At 53.7% G+C, this 18744-nt stretch overlaps 1 protein-coding gene across 1 annotated transcript in view; it reads left to right on the forward strand.

Moving 5' to 3' along the window:
- SIPA1L3 (signal induced proliferation associated 1 like 3) overlaps positions 1 to 18744 on the forward strand; it is a 190142-nt gene that overhangs the window by 125928 nt on the left and 45470 nt on the right. Inside the window, exons 12-14 of the mRNA XM_023742305.1 lie at positions 6563 to 6690; positions 13311 to 13429; positions 15075 to 15502. Coding sequence (XP_023598073.1) covers positions 6563 to 6690; positions 13311 to 13429; positions 15075 to 15502 — 675 coding nt within the window. The remainder of the gene's footprint in view (positions 1 to 6562; positions 6691 to 13310; positions 13430 to 15074; positions 15503 to 18744) is intronic.

Genomic DNA, 18744 nt, shown 5'->3' on the forward strand with positions numbered 1-18744 from the left:
TGCATCAGAATCACCCGGAGGGCTCATTAAAGGACAAATTATCGGGCCTCGCCCCTGGAGTCTGACTCGAGTCCGAAGGAGAGCGTGCGACGCTTGTGCTGCCCAGCCAGGGAGCGCACTCTGAGAGCCCCTGCACTGAAGCTTCGTTTGGTTCCAAGTGTCCACTGTGGAAATCAGGAGGGCATGCCTGCTCTCTCATTTTGTAGTGGCCTCGGTCAGCTTTCATTCAGCAGAGAGTCCTGCGACCCGCTGTGTGCTGGGGGCTGGGAGAGGTTTGAAATGCTCGGTTACTAGGGATTCCTGTTCTCGGGACGCTTGGTGGAGAGAGGGTCTCGGAGGCCGTGCACTGTGACCAGCTCTGGTGGACTGAGAGCTCGGAGAAGGGAGCCAGAGCCCAGCCCAGAGCTGAGGGCCGCTGGCCGACCAGGTGGCAGGTGAGCGGGGCCTGGAGAATGAGCATTAGCTGGCTGGCAGAGGGGACTCACTGCAGACAGTGCAAAGTCCACAGCTGGGAATAAAGAAGGCAGCAGCACGGAACGGAGGAGGGAAGGAGAGAGGCCTGGTGTGTGAGGAATGGGGGTGGGGGTGCGGGGGCACCTGGGCACAGCAAGAGTCGAGGCTGTGGGTGGCACTTGATGTGAAGTGATTAGCAGATGACAGGTGGTGTGGACGATGTGACTGATAACTCCTGGGAGCGTTTTCTCCCCCAAAGTCTTGGTGCTCCTGTTTTATTCTTATTCTTTAAAGCCTTTTATTTTAAAATAATTTTAGATTCATGGGAAGTCGCAAAGAAATGTCCAGGGAGGTCCCATGCACCCTTCTCCCGGCCTCCCCGAGTCTTACATGACTGTAGTACAGTATCTCCATCAACAGCTGCGTTCTGAATTTTGCCAAGTGTTGCGAGCACACCTCACCCCCTAAACCCCCAGAAGTGTCACTCCGGGCTGGTCACGGCCACAGGAAGAGGTCAAGGCCTTTTGCCTTTTCCTGCTACAGAGTTGTCCTGTGACATCCTTGAGCCTTTGAGGCCCAAGTTGGGCATTCCAGCCCAGCCAGGGACCGTTGGCCCCTCTGAACTCCTGTCTTCTGCTGTCCTCTGAGGCAGGCCTCCTTGCTGAGTTCATCCAGCTTTTAGGAGCACGAAGGCCCTCCTTGACAGAACCTGTCCCATGGCCCATCTTAAATTTACCAGGAGGCACAGTGGCATGCTGGTTAAGAGTTCAAAACCAGGCCCTGCCTCTTAACTGTGCAAGCTCAGGTGAGTGACTCACCTCTCTGCACTTCCATTTTTTCACGTGTCAAGTGTCTGCCTCTGAGCGTTGCTGTGAAGATTAAGGGAGGTGAACCATATGGAGCTCGTAGAGCTACGCCTGGCACATAGTAAGTGCTCCATTGTTGTTGTTGTTAGGTGCCATCAAGTCAGTTGCAACTCACAGCGACCCTGTGTGCAGCAGAATGAAACCCTGCCCGGTCCTGCGCCATCCTCACAGTCGTTGTTGTGCTTGAGCCCGTTGTTGCAGCCACTGCGTCAGTCCATCTCGTTGAGGGTCTTCCTCTTTTTCGCTGACCCTCTACTTTACCAAGCATGATGTCCTTCTCCAGGGACTGGTCCCTCCTGACAACATGTCCAAAGTACGTGAGACGTCGTCTCGCCATCCTTGCTTGTAAGGAGCATTCTTGCTGTGCTTCTTCCAAGACAGACCTGTTCGTACTTCTGTCAGTTCATGGTATATTCAGTATTCTTCACCAGCACCATAATTCCAAGGCATCAATTCCTCTTCAGTCTTCCTTATTCGTTGTCCAGCTTTCACATGCGTACGAGGCGATTGAAAACACCATGGCCTGGTCAGGCGCACTTTGGTCCTTAAAGTGACAGCTTTGCTTTTTAACACTTTATAGAGGTATCTTGTAGCAGATTTGCCCAATGCAATGCATTGTTTTATTTCTTGACTGCGGCTTCCATTGGCATTGACTGTGAATCCAAGTAACATGAAATCCTTGGCAACTTCAGTCTTTTATCCATTTATCATGATGTTGCTTAGTGGTCCAGTTGTGAGGATTTGTGTTTTCCTTATGTTGAGGTGTAATCCATTCCAAAGGCTGTGGTCTTTGATCTTCATCAGTAAGTGCTTCAAGTTCTCTTCCCTTTCAGCAAGCAAGCTTGTGTCATCTACATAAGGGTTATAAATGTGACTGCTGAGTGCCTGGGCCTTGCTGGCAGCCAGGCACAGAGGCCAGCCAGTTGCTGTCCCTATCCTCAGGAGTTTGCCCCCTTCGTGTACAAACTGAGCAGACCACCACGCTCAGTAGAGACCATTGGGACAGAGCCGTGTGCCCGGCTTGGAAAGCCTGCAGGACTGGACTGGGGCCAGCCATTCGCTTATCAGGCCACTTGGGTGGCTTTTTCTTTTTTTTTTCTTTTTCCCTTCTATTTCTTTTCTGCCCTCTCCATAAAGATTGGTACATCAATTAGGAGGCATTTGGCTGCAGGTGACAGAAAATCTAACCCAAGAAGGCATGAAGCACTAAGGGGACTTATGTCCAGAGGTAGGCGGCCCTGGGGCTAGTGAATGCAGCTCTGGGATGCCCTTAGCAACCTGGCTACACTCATGACCCCATGATGGCTACTGTAGCCCCAAGCAAAAACAGTGCCCAGTGCCCTGCAAAAGACGAGAGAAGGGCTTCTCTTTGTTCCTCAGAGGGAAGACACTTTCCCCAGAACTGGATCGCTTGCCCAACCTTGAAGCAACCCCAGACTGCACTGGACCCCTATGCCTATCTTGGAGTGTTAGCATTGACTCAGGTCCCGTGGCAGAGGGCTGATCCCCAGAGGAATCTGGGCCCCACCAGCAGGCAAAAAGAAGATGGCTGTTGGGGAGGTAGCCAACAAAGGCTCCATCATCGGCTCACCCTTTTGCCCAGCCATCCTATAACTCACCCCCATTGTCCAATCAGTCAGTGAAGGCGATTGACAGAGCGGGCCGAGCCCTACCCTCAGGTGATCGGGTGAGGCCCTTGCCCACATTCACATCTGTGTTGGTACCTTCCTCTGTGGCTGAGTGGGAAGCTCAAGCCAGCAGCCAGCAGCCAGCCCCTGCTAACTTGATGGTACCCCGACCCTGGACTTCCCAGGCAGTCCATCCAGCTTCTGCCTGGAGTCGCCTGGAACTGCAACTGGCTCCTCTCCAAAAGCCCACACCCTTTATCTCTGAAGTGATTTTATCTTCTGAGAAAAGATAGAGAAGTTACTTTAAGGTCTCTTACATGAGGTTAAAGACAGATGTTGGATCCTCTCTTGTTCCAGAAACGTTTGCCCAGAGCTGTGCCTGGGGAGATGCTGAGGTGTCCTGATTTTCAATCAGCTTGACCAAATTTGGCAGCAATAGAAGTGATCCCAAATGGGGCACAGTCAGCATCCTAATGAATGGTCAACACAGGTCAGCCAGTTTGCACTGGAACAATTAGAAGGCTTGTTAGTAAGAAAATTACATGATTGCATAAAGTACAGTTTGTCTTGATTGGGGGCAGTAGCTGACGGGTGGTTGGTGTTGGATATGTCAAGTCAATTCCAACTCATAACAACCCCGTGTGACAAAAAAGAACTGCTCCATAGGGTTTTCTTGGCTGTAATCTTTACAGAAGCAGATCACCGGGTCTTTCTCCCGAGGAGCCACTGGGTAGGTTCGAACCGCCAATCTTTTGGTTAGCAGCTGAGCGCTTAACCATTGCGCCACTAGAACTCCTTCAGCTGAAAGATAGAACATGGTTAAATATGTCCAGCTAAAGATGGTGTATCGGTTAGGATTAGGTTTAGCTGTGTAATACAGAAAAGCCCAAATAACAGTGGTTCAGGCGAGATAGTGGTTTATTTCTCTCTCCCAGATTGTCGGGGACCAGGCTCCTTTTCTCTCATGCCCTGCCATCCTTGCCTGGTGCCTCCTGGTCCAACATGGCTGCTCCAGTCCAGGAGGAGATGAAAAGGCACACCGCGGCATGCTTGCAAGGAGGTTTTCCAGAACTTGTGTGCAACGCTCACTTTTATCTCATGGGCCAGAACTGCAAGGGAGGCTGGGAAATGTGGCCTGTTAACAATCACATTGCGGCCCCAAATTCAACCGCAATTCTATTACCAAGGAGGAGGAAAGAATTGATACCGGGGAAGCAGCTGCAGTGTCTACCACTCGAACCGTCCACTCTCCCCGGGTGGCCTCCCAGCCACTGCTGCCGTTTTCCTTTAGAACCCTGGATTTGATACAGACATTTTGAGAAAACCAAACACCTCAACACTTCAATTTCCAGCTGTGGCAGAGCCACGTTTTGCCAGGTGGCTGGGTGCCACGTTAGCCAGTAAGATGAAGATTGCTTATAGTCAAAGTCGCTGTGACAGAATTCCTTAAATTGCCACTAACTGAGACCTCGGATGTTAAGAAAACTAAGAATTAACTTCTCGCGTTTCGTATTGAGTTCTGGCTCCATCTTTCTTTTCCGAGGGCATTTTAGAGGTCGAGGTCTAGTGGGTGGGGGGATAATAGGTATTTGATTGGCAGGTGAGTAGGGTTGAGTTGGCAGAAAGTCCAGTGCACTCGGCAACACCCCTCTGCTGTCCTGGAGTTGTTAACACCTAGGGGTTTAGAGCTTGGTCTTTGTAGAGACAGCCCTGGTTTTGAGCTAGCAGAGTCACCCTGGAGAAGTCAGTTCACTTCTCTTGTGGGTCTTGGGGGTCCCAGTTTATCAACTCTTCTCCCCTCCAGGTCTGCCCAGGTTGAAACTATAGACACAAGCAGCCATGTAGGGAGTCACAGTATTAGCTTTGTTAATGTTTAATAGAGGCTCAGTAACTCCCCAGAGTATAGCATGTATGTCGTTGAAGTGCTTCTGGCTGCAAGTAACCAAATTTGACTGCTGAAGCGTTGTAGGAATTTGTTACCTCCCGGAAAAGGAAGTTCAGGGGCAGGGCAGGCTCCAGGGAGATTTAATCCAGGGTCTCACCCACCTTATCAAGGGTCCATTTCCTTCCATCTCTCCTCTCTGCCACCCTCAGTGTTAGCGTTGTCCTCAGGCTGGTAGCAAGAGAGCAACAGCGGCTTATGGATTACACCTGGCTCAGCAACAACTAGAGGAAGAGAAGAGACCGTTTGTTCTCATCTTATGTCTCGGGAGCAAGGAGACTTTTTTGGGAGGCCTCCCAGCAGGCTCCCCCCATTTCATAGAGGTTATGCTGAGTAACAGCCCCTCAGACTCTCAGCGACTCAAATCAACAGAGGTTGACTTCTCACCTACTCAGTGTTTCCATGGTTGGTGAGCAGGCGGCCTTTCGGGACCCAGGCTACCCGGGCAGCCACCATCGCCAAGTCACTTCTCTCCCAGTCGCTGACGAGAGCTAGTCATGGGCCCCCACCCGGCCAATCACAAGGAGCCTGAAAGGCGGAGAGCCAGAGGGACTTTGTGGAAATGTTCGCGACTCGTGCCCTCTCATCTCATTGGCCACGGTTGTGTCGTTGTGTCTCAGGCAGGGCGGGGGCTCCGACCCTGACTGGCACTGATCTGGGGTGGAATGAACACTGAGAGTCAGCCATGGGTTCAGGGACTGCCGCAGGGACGTGAGGCCAGAGGAGAACCTTCTGCTGCCGCCTCCCCTGACATCTTGGCCCTTGCCTCTGGGGAGAGCTGGGCGTGCAGAGGCGGCCTCCAGGAGAATCTCTGTCTTGGAGGTAACTTTCTGATCTCATCTCATCCGCTCACAGCCCTGTCAGGTAGAAGATGTCGACCCCATTTTACAGATGGGCAAACTGTGGCTCAGCTACAGGAGTACTTCCCTGGTCAAGGGCACATAGCTAGTAAGGGACGGAGCTGGGGTGTGAATCCAGATATGCCCCATTCTGAAGCCAGCACTTCGCCCTGTGGTGCCTTGCTCCAGCAGAGACCCGGAGTCCTAGCCTGTTGGTCAGTTCTCACAGCGCGTCGTGTGCCAGCCCCAGGCTGTGCACTGGGCACATGAGATGTCATTCAGTCTGTGAGGCAGGGCCTCGTGTCAGCTCCTTTTGACAAGTAGGGAAGCTGAGGCTTGGGACTAGGAAGTGATGACTTCCCAGTGGGCAAGAGGCAGTGGTGAGGCTGGAACCCCAACCCTTCCAGCTCCAGGCCCCCTGTGCTTACAAATGCTCCATTATCCTGCCTCTCTCCAGTGGAGAAAAGGAGACGCCTAGACAGGCCTGGAATCGTAGCTGCTGACAGCAGGTCACCCCATTTCACCCCACAGGACCCTTGAGGAGCCCGTGGCTGGCAGGATGGTAGGCCCGTGTGGCTGCTGTCCCCTCCTTCCTTGATGCCCCCACCTCACCCCGCACTTCCCGCCTCCACTGCTCCCTGGCGTGCTTTCCCGGCAAGACTCAACACTCCTGACCTTCCGTTAATTGCACGTTCCCCGGCGTACTCACCCAGCCTGCCAGCAGCTTTCTCCCCCTTCGCCACGGCGGAGCCTCCGCGTGAGCAGGGTTCAGGTGCAGACCCTTTTGGACACCCCAGTCCCTCACATGTCTTGCTTCCTGTTGCTCCCCTGCAGGTATGCAGCCGTGCCACACCCGCTGCTGTCCTTCGATTCCCACTTTGCCCCCGATGGGCCGTCCAGCGGTGATTCCTCGTCAGGCGGCCTGACCAGCCAGGAGAGCACCATGGAGCGCCAGAAGCCAGGTAGGGCCTCCCAGGCCAGCTGCGCCCGCCTGGCCCCGAACCACCTCTTACGGTTTTGACAGGTGACACGCCCCCGTCCTGTCAGTGACAGATAAAACACAAGAGACAGCTGTCAGAGCTACACATCAGGCTAGAGAGGACAGCCAGGGAGCAGAGGGAGACTGTGGGTGAGCCCGAGTCGCATCCAGCCAGGCAGGGCATCAGCAGGGGGTCTGAAGCGGAGAGGTCCAGAGCACAGACACATGGACGGTGTGAAGCAGGAACCACTGGGAAGATCAGTGGAAAGGGGTGAAGGTGCTGCTCTCAGGGAGCAGGACTGGCTGCATTCTACGGCGTTCCTCTTTTTTTTCCCCACAATTAATGCATTTATCAAACACGGCTTTTGTTTACATAAAACTCTCCTTTTTGTTTTTTTCATGGACATATAACTCATTAGCATACAGCTTGATAACATGTCACAAAATGAACACACCCAGAGCAGGAAATGGACCATGACAAGCTGAAGAGGCCCCCCACGTGCCCCTCGCAGCCAGTAGCCCCAGAGGCCGCCCCTGTCCTGCTTCTGACGACGTGCCTTACCCTGGCCTGGTTTGGCATTTTCTGTATATAGAGACTGGAATCCAGGGTTTGCGTCGTGTGTGTGTGTGTGTGTGGGTGTGTGGGTGTGGGGGTGTGGGGGTGTGGGTGTGGGTGTGTGTGGTGTGTGTGTGTGTGTGTGTGTGTGTGTGTGTGTGTGTGTGTGTCCGTGTCCAGCTTCTGTGGCCCAGTTATGCGTGCAAGAGTCAGCGGTGTGATGGTGTGCAGCCATGCAGTTCGTGAGCAGTACCTCGCGGTAAGAACGGACCACGGTGTATCACTCCACCGTCGCACTGATGGACGTTTGGGGTATTTCCGCCTCGAGACTGCTCACGGTAGTGCTGCCGGAGGAGCGTTCCCGTACACGTCCTTGAGGAGCAGACGCACGCAGTTCTGTGGGGTTTACACCTCAGAGTGGAATTGCCGCGTCACGTGTAAGGCACGTTCAGCTTTACAAGAAGCTGCCGAGCTTCGCTCTGACGTGGCTGTGGCGGTGACGCTCCCCCGTGAGGGCCGTAGCTGCTGCACGTCCTCACCTGTCACTCGTGTGGCCTGTCCTTTATGTCTCGCCTGCCCTAGTGGGTGTGCGGCGGTACTGCACTGTTTCTGATTCGCCTTTTCCTGATGTCCAAGGAGGCTGAGCATCTTCCGTCTGTTATTCTCTTATGTGTGTTTGTTAATCATACCTATGTACTGCTTAAGAGCTTGTCTGCTCACCAAAAGGTCGGCAGTTTGAATCCGCTAGCTGCTGCTCGGAAACCCTCTGGGGCCGTTCTGCTCTGTCCCGTAGGGTCACTATGAGTTGGAATCAACTCAACAGCCACAGCTTTTTAGCTTGGTGTGTACTGCCTAGGTGAATTTTTTAAACATGATTTCACGTAACAACTGTGTAACCCCTTTGAAGTCTGAGAGCCACCAGATGAATGGGTGAGTGGGTGGGTAGGTTCAAAAGAAAAAAAATCATAAAGTGTTAGGAAGCATTGACATCGGAGCGGGGAGGGATGGAAGTGTCCTCTTAGGGGCTGTTAGAGGATTTCAGGGCAGCTGGGGCAGGGGGTGGGGGTGACCCTGTCAGCACCTGGCCAACTCCTTCATCCTCCACAACAGAGAGGTCGGGACCCTCAGGCACCACCGGGGTGGGATTAGTGGCCTGGAGAATTCCTCAGCACCCCAGCCGCCAGCCGCCAGTCGCCTTCAACCCCGGGAAATGGTCGGGCCTCAGCCAGGCTGGCCGCACCCCTAAGCCTGCCCCCTCTTCTGCTGCCTCGGGGCCTGCAGACACAGTTTGCTCCTCTCAGCCTCCTCGGTCCTGCCTGTCGCTGCCTGCAGTTCTGGCATCTTTGCTCCAAGACAGATTAAGATCTTTTTTTTCCCCCACTCTAGTTCAGAAAACAGAGGAAAGTGTTGCTTGGTGATTCCATGATGCCAAAGTGTAAAACGGGGCACATGTTTCCAGCATTCAGCGGGGACCCTAAATAAGGGGTCACAGGAACTCACCGGTGTTCCTCCCTTCTCCTCTCTTCTGTCCCCTAGAGCGTGCCATGGTTCCCCTCTCATTTCCTTGGGACCTTGTTCTAAGTTGACTAGCCCTCTCCCCCGCCCCCTGCCCCCCCCCCCCACACTCATATCAGGGCAGCCTGCGTTTGGAAATAATCACGAGGCCCAGAATGTGTCCGCAGCCCAGAAGAAAGGTATTCCAGTGGCAGGGGGCAGGGAGGCTGGTCAGGGGTGTGCCTGGCCCTGACCCGCTGATAATCATGCCAGCAGTCCTGGTAACGATACCACCACTCTGTGCCAGCTACACAGCAGGCACTGTACCAGGCACTCTGCGTGCCTTTGTATTCAGTCGTCACTGAAACGCGATGGAGTGGGCATTGTGACTGCCCCGTCTCAGAGACGAGGAAGATGTGGCCCAGAAAGGTCCAGTCACTTGTCCAAGGTCCCTGCTGGTGAATGGCGTAATTGGGATTTGAACTGAAACCTCCTGAAACCCCGAGCTGCCAGGGTCTCAGCACCTCTTGCAGCCGTATCCGCATCTGTGACCTGCCCAGCGTATCGAGGGTTGGGGAGCAGAGCCAGAAGGTCGCTGGGGGTCAACCCAGAAGACCAGTGAAGGGCCCAGGCAGAAGGATCGGGGCCTGCCACAGGCAGAGCCAGGGACAAGGGGACATGTGGGAGCCTAGGAGGGCCAGAAATGTAGCCCTTCATCCATCCATTCGTTCAGCACGTTACTAACGGTGCATCCCAGGCCAGGTGCTGGGATAGAGCGTAGCCAGACACAGCCTCTGCCTTCTTGGAGCGGCCAGTCCGCTGAGACAGATGGATGATACGGAAGGGCACAGCAGTGATAACATGATCACCAGCAGTGCTCATTACAAAGTGGGGACTAACACAGTGACCAGAGGGAGGGCCGTGAGGCTTGGGGGTTCTCTGAGAAACCTACTTTTCAGGTGAGGCTGGAAGAACATTCCAGCAGAGAGAACAGCTTGTACAAAGACCCTGAGGGCGCAGTGTGTCTGGTGGGGGAGCAACAGTGAAGAGGCCGTGTGGCTGGAGAAGTGGTGGGGGGCAGGGGCTGATGGGGACAGAGTGGCAGGGGGGCCTTGTGGGCCACGGTAAGGACTTTGTCCCTTGTTCAGTGGGGGACAGGAGCTTTCTGAGCAGAGAAGGGATGGGACCTGACTAAGGTGTTCACAGGGTCCCTCCAGCTACAGACTCTCACGGGTGGGGCAGGAGCAAAGCCAGGTTGGGAACAGTGAGGAGGAGGGACAGGTGGGTTCTGGATATGGTGTTTTGAAGGTAGAGTCGGCAGAATTTCCTGATGCCTGCATGTGGGGTGAGAGCAGAGTCAAGGATGACACAGGGTTTTTGCCTGAGTGGCTGAAAGGCTGAAGCTGGGCAGGGAGGACTGAGAGATGCAGGTTTAGGGGAAGATGAGTTTGGTTTTGGCCACTGTCTTGGTTACCTAGTGCTTCTGTAGCCGAAACACCACAGGTGGATGGCTTTAACAAACGGACGTTTACTCTCTCAGTTTAGGAGGCTAGAAGTCCAAATACGGGGTGTCAGCTCCTGGGAAGGCTTTCTCTCTGGTGGCTCTGGGGGAAGGTCCTTGTCATCAGTCTTCCCCCTGGTCTAGGAGCTTCTCAGCACAGGGACTCCGGGTCCAAAGGATGCACTTTCCTCTTGATTCTTCATTCTTGGTGGCATGAAGTCTCTCTGCTCTTTTCTCTCTTTTATGTCTCAAAAAAGATCGCCTCAAAATACAAGCTAATTTTATAGATTGAGTCCTGCCTCGTTAACATAACTGCCTCTAATCCTGCCTCATTAACATCATAGAGGTAGGATTTACAACAGATAGGAAAATCACATCAGATGACAAAAGGGTGGACAACCACACAATACCGGGAATCATGGCCCAGCCAAGTTGACACGCATCTTTGCAGAACACAGTTCAAACCGTGACAGCCACGTTCATTGGGAGGTGCCCATCAGACACCCAAGTGGAGGTGTCTCTAGGCAGCTGAATACACAAGCCCACCTTCCACCTTCACTCTCGCAGAGGCGCTGACTGCTTGATTCTGGAGTCAGAGCCAACCAGCTTCCCGTTCTGGCTCCAGCCCGAACGTGCCGCTCAGGGGCGAGGCCCAGGCTGGGGACAGATGTTGGAGTCCTGAGCATTGAAGGTATTTACGCCGTGAGGCTGGATGCGATTGCCAGGGGCTTGGCAGTCTGCAGAAGTGTGCAGCGCCTCCCCAGGGACGAGCACCTCCTAGGTGTGTGGGGTGCTCCAAAGAGGAAAATTGTCTACACAGGTAGAATATATGCATGAGGGGGCCAGCCTCCCCAGCTTTCTCGTATCCACGGTTCCCAAGTGGAAACCACACGCACAGTGACCCCTTGACCGAGTCCAGCCAGGTTATCCTCCCAGCAGCCCTGAGCCTCCCAGGGCTGCCTCTTGCAGCAGGGCCCTGGCGTTGGACTGGAGACAGCAGTGCTGTGGTTGTGAGCTCGGGCTCCGACAGGCCTGCTTTGAAGTTCTGGGTCTGCCGCGTGCTCAGCGTGTGACCTTGGAGGCGGTCCACCTCGAGTCCAGTGAGATCATGCCTGTCCAGCCCTCAGCGCAAGAGTCAGCCCATCATCAGGAGAATAACAGCTCCTGCCCATCAAGCACTTCCCCCCAGCAGTTGCCACGGTCGGGGCAGGCCCGGGGAGGGTGCGGTGGCTGAGAACACAGGCTCTGAAGCCCGACGGGCTGGAGTTCCAGTTCCTGCATGGCCCTTTCTGACTGTGTGACCTTGGACAGGTTACTTCTCTTGAGTCTTGATGTTCCCCTTCATCTGTTGGAGGTAATAGAAATACCCACCCCGCGGCGTTATTGGGAGGGTACAGTGTGGTCATGCACGTAGTAGTGCTGGCATAGACACGTGCTTAATAATAATAGTCATTATGGTTATTCCATACACAGCAGTGATTGAAGGTTTGGGCTCTGGGGTTATACCTCCGGGGTGCAAATCCTCAGTTGGTGCGTTTTCTCATTTTAATATCGACTAAATGCCCACACTCGTGTTATCAAGAGGGACCAGTCCCTGGAGAAGGACATCATGCTTGGTAGAGGGTCAGCGAAAAAGAGGAAGACCTTCAACGAGATGGACTGACACAGTGGCTGCGACAGTGGGCTCAAGCATAATGATTGTGAGGATGGCGCGGGACTGGGCAGTGGTTCGTTCTGTCACACACACGGTCACTGTGAGTCAGAACCGACTCGACGCCCTTTGCTGGGGTTCAGATTTTTTTAAAAGTCAGGTGCTCATTCAGGCACATGACTCTCTGTGGAAGTTTAGACCAGTTTACACCCACACCAGCCATCACAATTTTCAACCTGCTTTACCCCTGAACCAGCAATTCCACTTGTAGACCTCAGCCTGAGTCACAATCCTGCACTTGCTCAAAGCTGCATGTAGAGGGAAGACCACCATGGCATCACAAGGTACGACTGAAAATAACCTCAATAGTCGTCCGTAGGAAACTGATTAAATAATTGATGTACATCCACATAGTGGAACACTCTGCAGCTGTTACAATGAGATAACGTTATGTGCAGTTATGTGAAGAAGTATTATGAAGATATAAAGTGAAAAGCAAACGTAGATATGTTGTAAAGTGAAGAATCAAGCTGTAGAACAGTGTTTACTATGATGCCATTTTTGTTTAAAAGAAAAGCTGTGTACATTTAACCAACTTCTGGATTTCTACCTCACATAATAAAAGAACTCTACTAACCAATAATATAAAACACAATCTAGGCCCCTGGACTCTCTGTCAACTTGGAACTAAAACCATTCCTGGGGCCACCTCCTCAGACAAAGATTAGACTGGACTGTGGGACATAAAATGACGCTTGTGAGGAGTGTGCTTCTTAGCTCAAGTAGATACATGAGACTAAACGGGCAGCTCCTGTCCGGAGGTGAGATGAGAAGGCAGAGAGGGTCAGGAGCTGGTTGAATGGACACGGGAAATCAGGGGTGGAAAGGAGGAGTGTGCTGTCACAGTATAGGGAGAGCAACAAGGCTCACGTAACAATGTATGTATAAATTTTTGTATGAGAGACTAACTTGAATTGTAAACTGTCACTTAAAGTACAATAATAAAATAATAAATTAAAAAAAAAGAGACAATCTATCCCATACAAAAATAGGTGAAGGACATGAATACGTAATTTAGAAAAGAGACAATTCCAAATGGCCAGGAAGTATGAGAGTGTGTTCAGCCTCATTTCGGGATGATAGTGGACTGCTGGGTGGCTTCAGTGAGCTAACTCATAAAGCACTTAGGACGGCGCCTGGCACATAGTAAGCGCTCAGTAAATACCCCTGTGATTGTTGTTACACCCCAAGATGGAAGCTGATGGGGAGATCGTGGCACTAAGCAGACAAGCTGGGGCTGCATGGGACCGTGAAACCATATTTAGGGCTGGAGTCTTCAGCTGGACTCCGCCAGGGCCTGAGTCACCTCTAATAGCTCCTGTGTCCCCCGTCTTTCTGCAGAGCCCTCGTGGCATGTTCCCGCCCAGGCCCGGCTCTCAGCCATGACCGGAAGCAGCAGCAGCAAGCATGCCTCCAGGCAGGATGCAGCAGGCAAAGATTCCCCCAACAGACATTCCAAAGTGAGTCTGGCCCCACCTGCCCCACTGGGGAGCCAGGGCTGTGGGACCTCTGCCACCCTGACTGCTCTGGGCTGGGCAGCTCGGCCTGGGTGTGCGCCTCTGAACACCCATGGGTGAGCACAGCTTCTACCTTCCACTATGGCAGAGGGGCTAAATGCTTGGTTCTGAAGCTAGAGCCAGCTAGGTCCACATCCTGGCTCCAGCCCTCACCAACCATGTCATCTTGAGCAAATCCCTTCACCTCCTCCAGCCTCAGTAGCCTCACACAGTAGAAGTTTGTTCCCCTCTCATATAATAAAATAATGTATTTAGCAAGCAGCGTTCCGCACAGTGATTCAGGAACCCAGGCTCCTTCCCTTTTGTGGCTCTGCTATCCCTCAGCACCTCAGAGCCCTCTGGTGGGTCCCTGCGTCTCTTCACTTCCATTGCATTGGCCAGGACTCTGTCATGTGACCACACCTAACTGCAAGGGAAGCTGGGAAATGTAGTCCAGTAGGAGGAGAAGATCGTTTTGGTGAACATTTGGCAGTCTTCACATACATTCGTTCAGTGGGTGTCTGACAAGCACTAGATGAGCCCGTCCTCAGGAAGTTGACATCCAGTGGGGGCAAGAAGCGATAAGTAGGTATGTTATATAACACCAAAAACCGAGCCCTGCCATGAAACAAAAAACAAAGCCGGGTTAAGGGCAAAGGGGTAAAAGGCATTGTTGCTTTAGGGTAGGGTAGTTAGAGAAGGCGTTTGAGGAAGTAACCTTTAAGCCAAAGCCTTGAGTGCTGTGAAGGAGTATCCATGAAAATATCTGAGGAAAGAGCGTTGCAGGCAGAGGAAACAGCAAGTACGGAGGGCTTTGGTATGCCATGCCTGGTATGCTAAAGACCCTGTGAGGAGGCCAGTGTGGCTGCAGCCGAGTCAGCCAAAGGGAGGAAGGAGGAGATGAAGTTAGAGACCGAAACATGAGGCCTTTTGGGCCATGGCAGGGACTCTCACTTTTATCCTGAGTGAGATGGAGCCATGGAGAGGTTCTGAGCAGAGCAGGGACGTGCCCTGACTCCTGGATCCACAGCCTCCCTCTGGCCGTGTGTGGGGAAAGGGGCAGGAGCAGGAGGTGGCAGTGCACAGGACCATGGTGGGGCCACGGAGGGAGAAATGGCGGCTTCTGGATCTGCTTTGAAGATGAAGCCAACAGGATTTGCTGTTTGACTGGATATGGGTCCCAGGTGACTTAGAGGCTCTTGAAGAGGGCAGCTGGAAGGAAGGAGGCGGTGTTATTGAGATGGGGAGGAGGCAGGGATAACAGATTTGGGAGGGGAGATTGGGAGCTCGGTTTTGGAGATGTTGAGTTTGAGTTGTGGGAAGCCCATTACAAACACGATCTTGTTTATTCCTCCCAGCAACCTCACGAGGCAGGGTTATCATCACCCCCATTTTACACATACGGAAATGGAGGCACAGAGAAGTTAAATCAGTTGCCCAAGGTCACACAGGCAGTAAGTGGGGGAGCCAGGATTCAAAGCTGTCTGGCTCCCAGGTTCCCGCTCAGGTGTAGGAAGGATCCAGGGAGGGAAGATTTGCCTCCAGCTGCTGCTCCCCATGCCGCCTGCACAAGGAGTCTAGGGATGACACATTTCTCTTGCCTCCCCAGGGAGAACCTCAATACTCAAGTCATTCCAGTAGCAATACCCTCTCCAGCAATGCATCCAGCAGCCACAGCGACGATCGCTGGTTCGACCCCCTGGATCCCCTGGAGCCAGAGCAAGACCCCCTCTCCAAGGGCGGCTCCAGTGACAGTGGCATTGACACCACCCTCTACACCTCCAGCCCCAGCTGCGTGCCCCTGGCCAAGGCGGCTCGGCCCGCCAAGCTGCACAAGCCCCCAGGAAGTCTGGGCCTTTGTGGCGGGGGACGCGAGGCTTCCGGGAGGTCCCACCACACAGACAGACAACGGGAGGTCTCGCCCGCCCCGGCAGTTGCTGGCCAGAACAAGGGCTACCGGCCGAAACTGTACTCCTCGGGCTCCAGCACCCCCACAGGCCTAGCCGGGGGCGGCCGCGACCCACCAAGGCATTCCAGGTAAGGCACTGCGCCTGTTCCGGGGCCTTCAGGGGGTCCTGACCACCTTCCACCTCCCCCACGGTCCTGACAGGGGGCTTCCTCCCAGAAACATGCGCGCAGGCCTGTGTGTTTACACACTAGTTTGCTGACAGAATGGGGAGGCTCGTGGACCAGCCCCCTGCTGCCCATCCATCAGCCTTCAGGGATCTCAGGTCGAGGAGAGAAACCTCCGGCTGGCTCTGTGCCGTCTGCCTGTGGTTCTGTTCTCTCTACCCTTGGTCTCCTTTTCCTTCTCTCTCTGCTTAGACCAGTAGTTTTTATGCTTTCTGGGGGCCACAGACTATCTGTTAGCAGTGTGTTTGGCTGGAGGTAATAGGAATCCTGACCCGCAGTGGCTTAAACAGGCGGAGGTGTAACAGTGTCCCGAGAGGGGCAGAGCCGGGCGTGCTCAGGGCTGGTGTTAGTGGGGTCAGGAGTCGGGGGAGAACGAGAACCACCATCAGCCCAAAGCTGGTTCCTGTGAGGCAGAGATCAGAATGTACCTCCACTCTCCAAATTTTTTGCTGATTCTGACACCAGCAGTCCCTCCCACGGCTCTTTCTGCTTCTCTGCTGGGTTCGATAATTCGTTGCAGTGGCCACACAGGACTCACAGACCCTCCTTATGGTTATGTGGTTTATTAGGGAAGTCACCAGCCACAACTCAGGTTCAGGATCAACCTGGAAGAAACAGGAATAACTCAGGAGACAGGATGCAGCTTTTTAATCAGGACAGCTTCCAACCAAGACAGCCCTCAGCTTCTCGGCCATGTCCACAGGCAGGCCGCCCTTCTCGGTCCTGCCCAGAGGCCACCTCTGCTGCCAGGCCCCTCTCAGCCTGGCCTCTGTTGCCACTTGGGCAAATGTTACAGCTCTTTAGCTCCACCGACAAGCGTCCAGAGGCACTCAGCTCCCCGGCTCCGTGGGCAGGGGTGCCCACCACAGCTGTCTTGCACTGGTCCCTTGGTTCCTGCCATCTCGCACCACTGCTACCTCTTGCCATCTGTCATCATCTTCAGCGTTAGTGCTCCCTCTCCTGGGTCTAGGAGGTTCCCAGCACAGGGACCCGGGGTCCAAAGGACACGCTCTGCTCCAGGTTGTTCTTCTTGATGGTAGCAAGGTCCCCCCCAACCTCTGCAGGATTAACCCTTATAAACCTAGCTGGATGGCAAAACTGACCAATCCCCCTGGTAGGCCACAGTCACCTAGTTTGCATAGTAATTGACCAATCCCTGCAAGGGTTTTACGTACCTTATTTGCATAGTAAACTGCCCAGTGCCTTGGCAACACTGGATCCTAGCAAATCATCTTGGCAGAGCTACAAACCCAGGGCCAGGAAGGCCATGTATGAAGAGAAACCCATTGCCCTGCAGAGGCCTCAAAGACTGGCACTCTGTGTCTTCCCGCTCCTTCCTCCTGGCCTCTTCTTGACCTCAGATGGCTGTCATAGTCTAAGGGGAGCAGAGAGTGAAAGATCACAGCAGCTCTGTAAGTCCCCCTTTCTGTGGGAAAGCAAATGCCTTCCCAGGCCCTCCTTCAGCGGACGCTGTCACGTGACCACCCCAGCTGCAAGGAACTCTGGGACATCAAGGTCTAGCCTTTCAGCCTCTAGCACAGAGCAGTGATTCCCAGACAGTCCTCTGGAGGCCTTGTTCAAGTCAGCGCTGGGACTAATTCAGTCCATCAAGGGTGAGGTCTGAGAATTTGCATGTTTAGAAAGTTGCAGGAGATGCCGCCGATGCTGCTGTCCCTGGTCCAGGAAGCACACTTGGAGACCCAGAGGTAGGGAAGGCTGGGGAGTCGGCGAGAAAGAATAGGCATTGATGAACCAACATCCCCGAGTCTCAACCATGCACACTCAAAGAGAATCCGGTGACAGTCTGAACCACCTCCCAGAAAAATCCTTCCGCAGGGTCCCAAGGCTCCCCTTTGTCTATAGACCCCCTTCAAGGTCTGTGGCCTCGGGAGGATTTCAGTGCTAACCCTCAGCCCGCAGCCTCACTTCCCTTCCTGGGGAACACTGTGAAGAGCTGGAGCAAGGGTGGCCTGGGCCCGGACCCCCATAGGGGGCTGAGGGCCTCCTGGGCATGGTGGGTCTTCATCCCCTTTGCCTGTCCTCTGAAGCCAGTGCCCCCTCTTCAACGGGACGGGTGCATTCTAGCAGTGGCCTCAGACCTCTCTAACACACCCCACAGTGGGAACGTGTCTGTGCCTGGAGAGGTGGAGGTGGAAACAGATGTGCAGCAGGTCTGATACTTAGTCTCGCTGGGTGCCAAGCACTCTTGACTTGTTCTCTTCTGTTTTTTGATGCTGAGCAGTACGTACGTTAAAGATTCACGACTCAGCAGTGGTTCTCTGACAGATTGACACCTGTTGTATTTGAGAGCGCCCACAGTGTCAGTAAAGGAGCCCTGGTGGCACAGTGGTGAAGCGCTCAGCTGCTAACTGAAAGGTCGGCAGTTCAAATCCACTAGCTGCTCCTTGGAAATCCCATGGGGCAGTTCTGCTCTGTTCTATAGGGTCGCTATGAGTCCAACAGCAGTGGGTTTGGTTTTTTTAATATAGTGCCAGTAAAGGAGCCCAGGTGGGGCAATGGTTAAGCACTCAGCTGCTAACGAAAAGGTCAGTGGTTCACACCCACGAGCCGCTCCACGGGAGAAAGATGTGGCAGTCAGCTTCTGTAAAGATCACAGCCTTGGAAACCCTATGGGGCAGTTCTCCTGTGTTCTATAGGGTTGCCATGAGTGGAATTGACTCGACAGCAATGGGTTTGATTTTTCTCTTGGTAATAGTGTGAGTGGCTTCCGATGCTGTGATCCACATCCCTCCTTGAATCGAGGAGCCCAGGGGAAGGGTTGAAGGTAGAGACGAGAGAGAGTGTGTGTGTGTGAAGGAGGTCTCTGTCTCTTAGTCGGCCTCGCTAAACAAGTAGTTCTTAATCCCCTGGAACTCACGGACTCCTTCCTTCATTCATTAATTTATTCACTCGTTTCACTCACAGATATTTCTTGGGGATCTATTATGTTGCCGACAGTGCTGGGAGCTCAGGAGAAATAATGAGCAGACTGAGACGAGGCCCCACAGGCCTCCATAGTCCCCCAGGCCTCACCATAGTCCCCCAGGCCTCGCCGTAGCCCACAGCCTCACCATAGCCCCCCAGGCCTCTCCATAGCCCCCCAGGCCTCTCCATAGCCCCCCAGGCCTCACCATACCCCACCTCGG

The sequence above is a fragment of the Trichechus manatus genome, unplaced genomic scaffold (genome assembly GCF_000243295.1).
Source record: "Trichechus manatus latirostris isolate Lorelei unplaced genomic scaffold, TriManLat1.0 scaffold00207, whole genome shotgun sequence".
Lineage (NCBI taxonomy): Eukaryota > Metazoa > Chordata > Mammalia > Sirenia > Trichechidae > Trichechus > Trichechus manatus.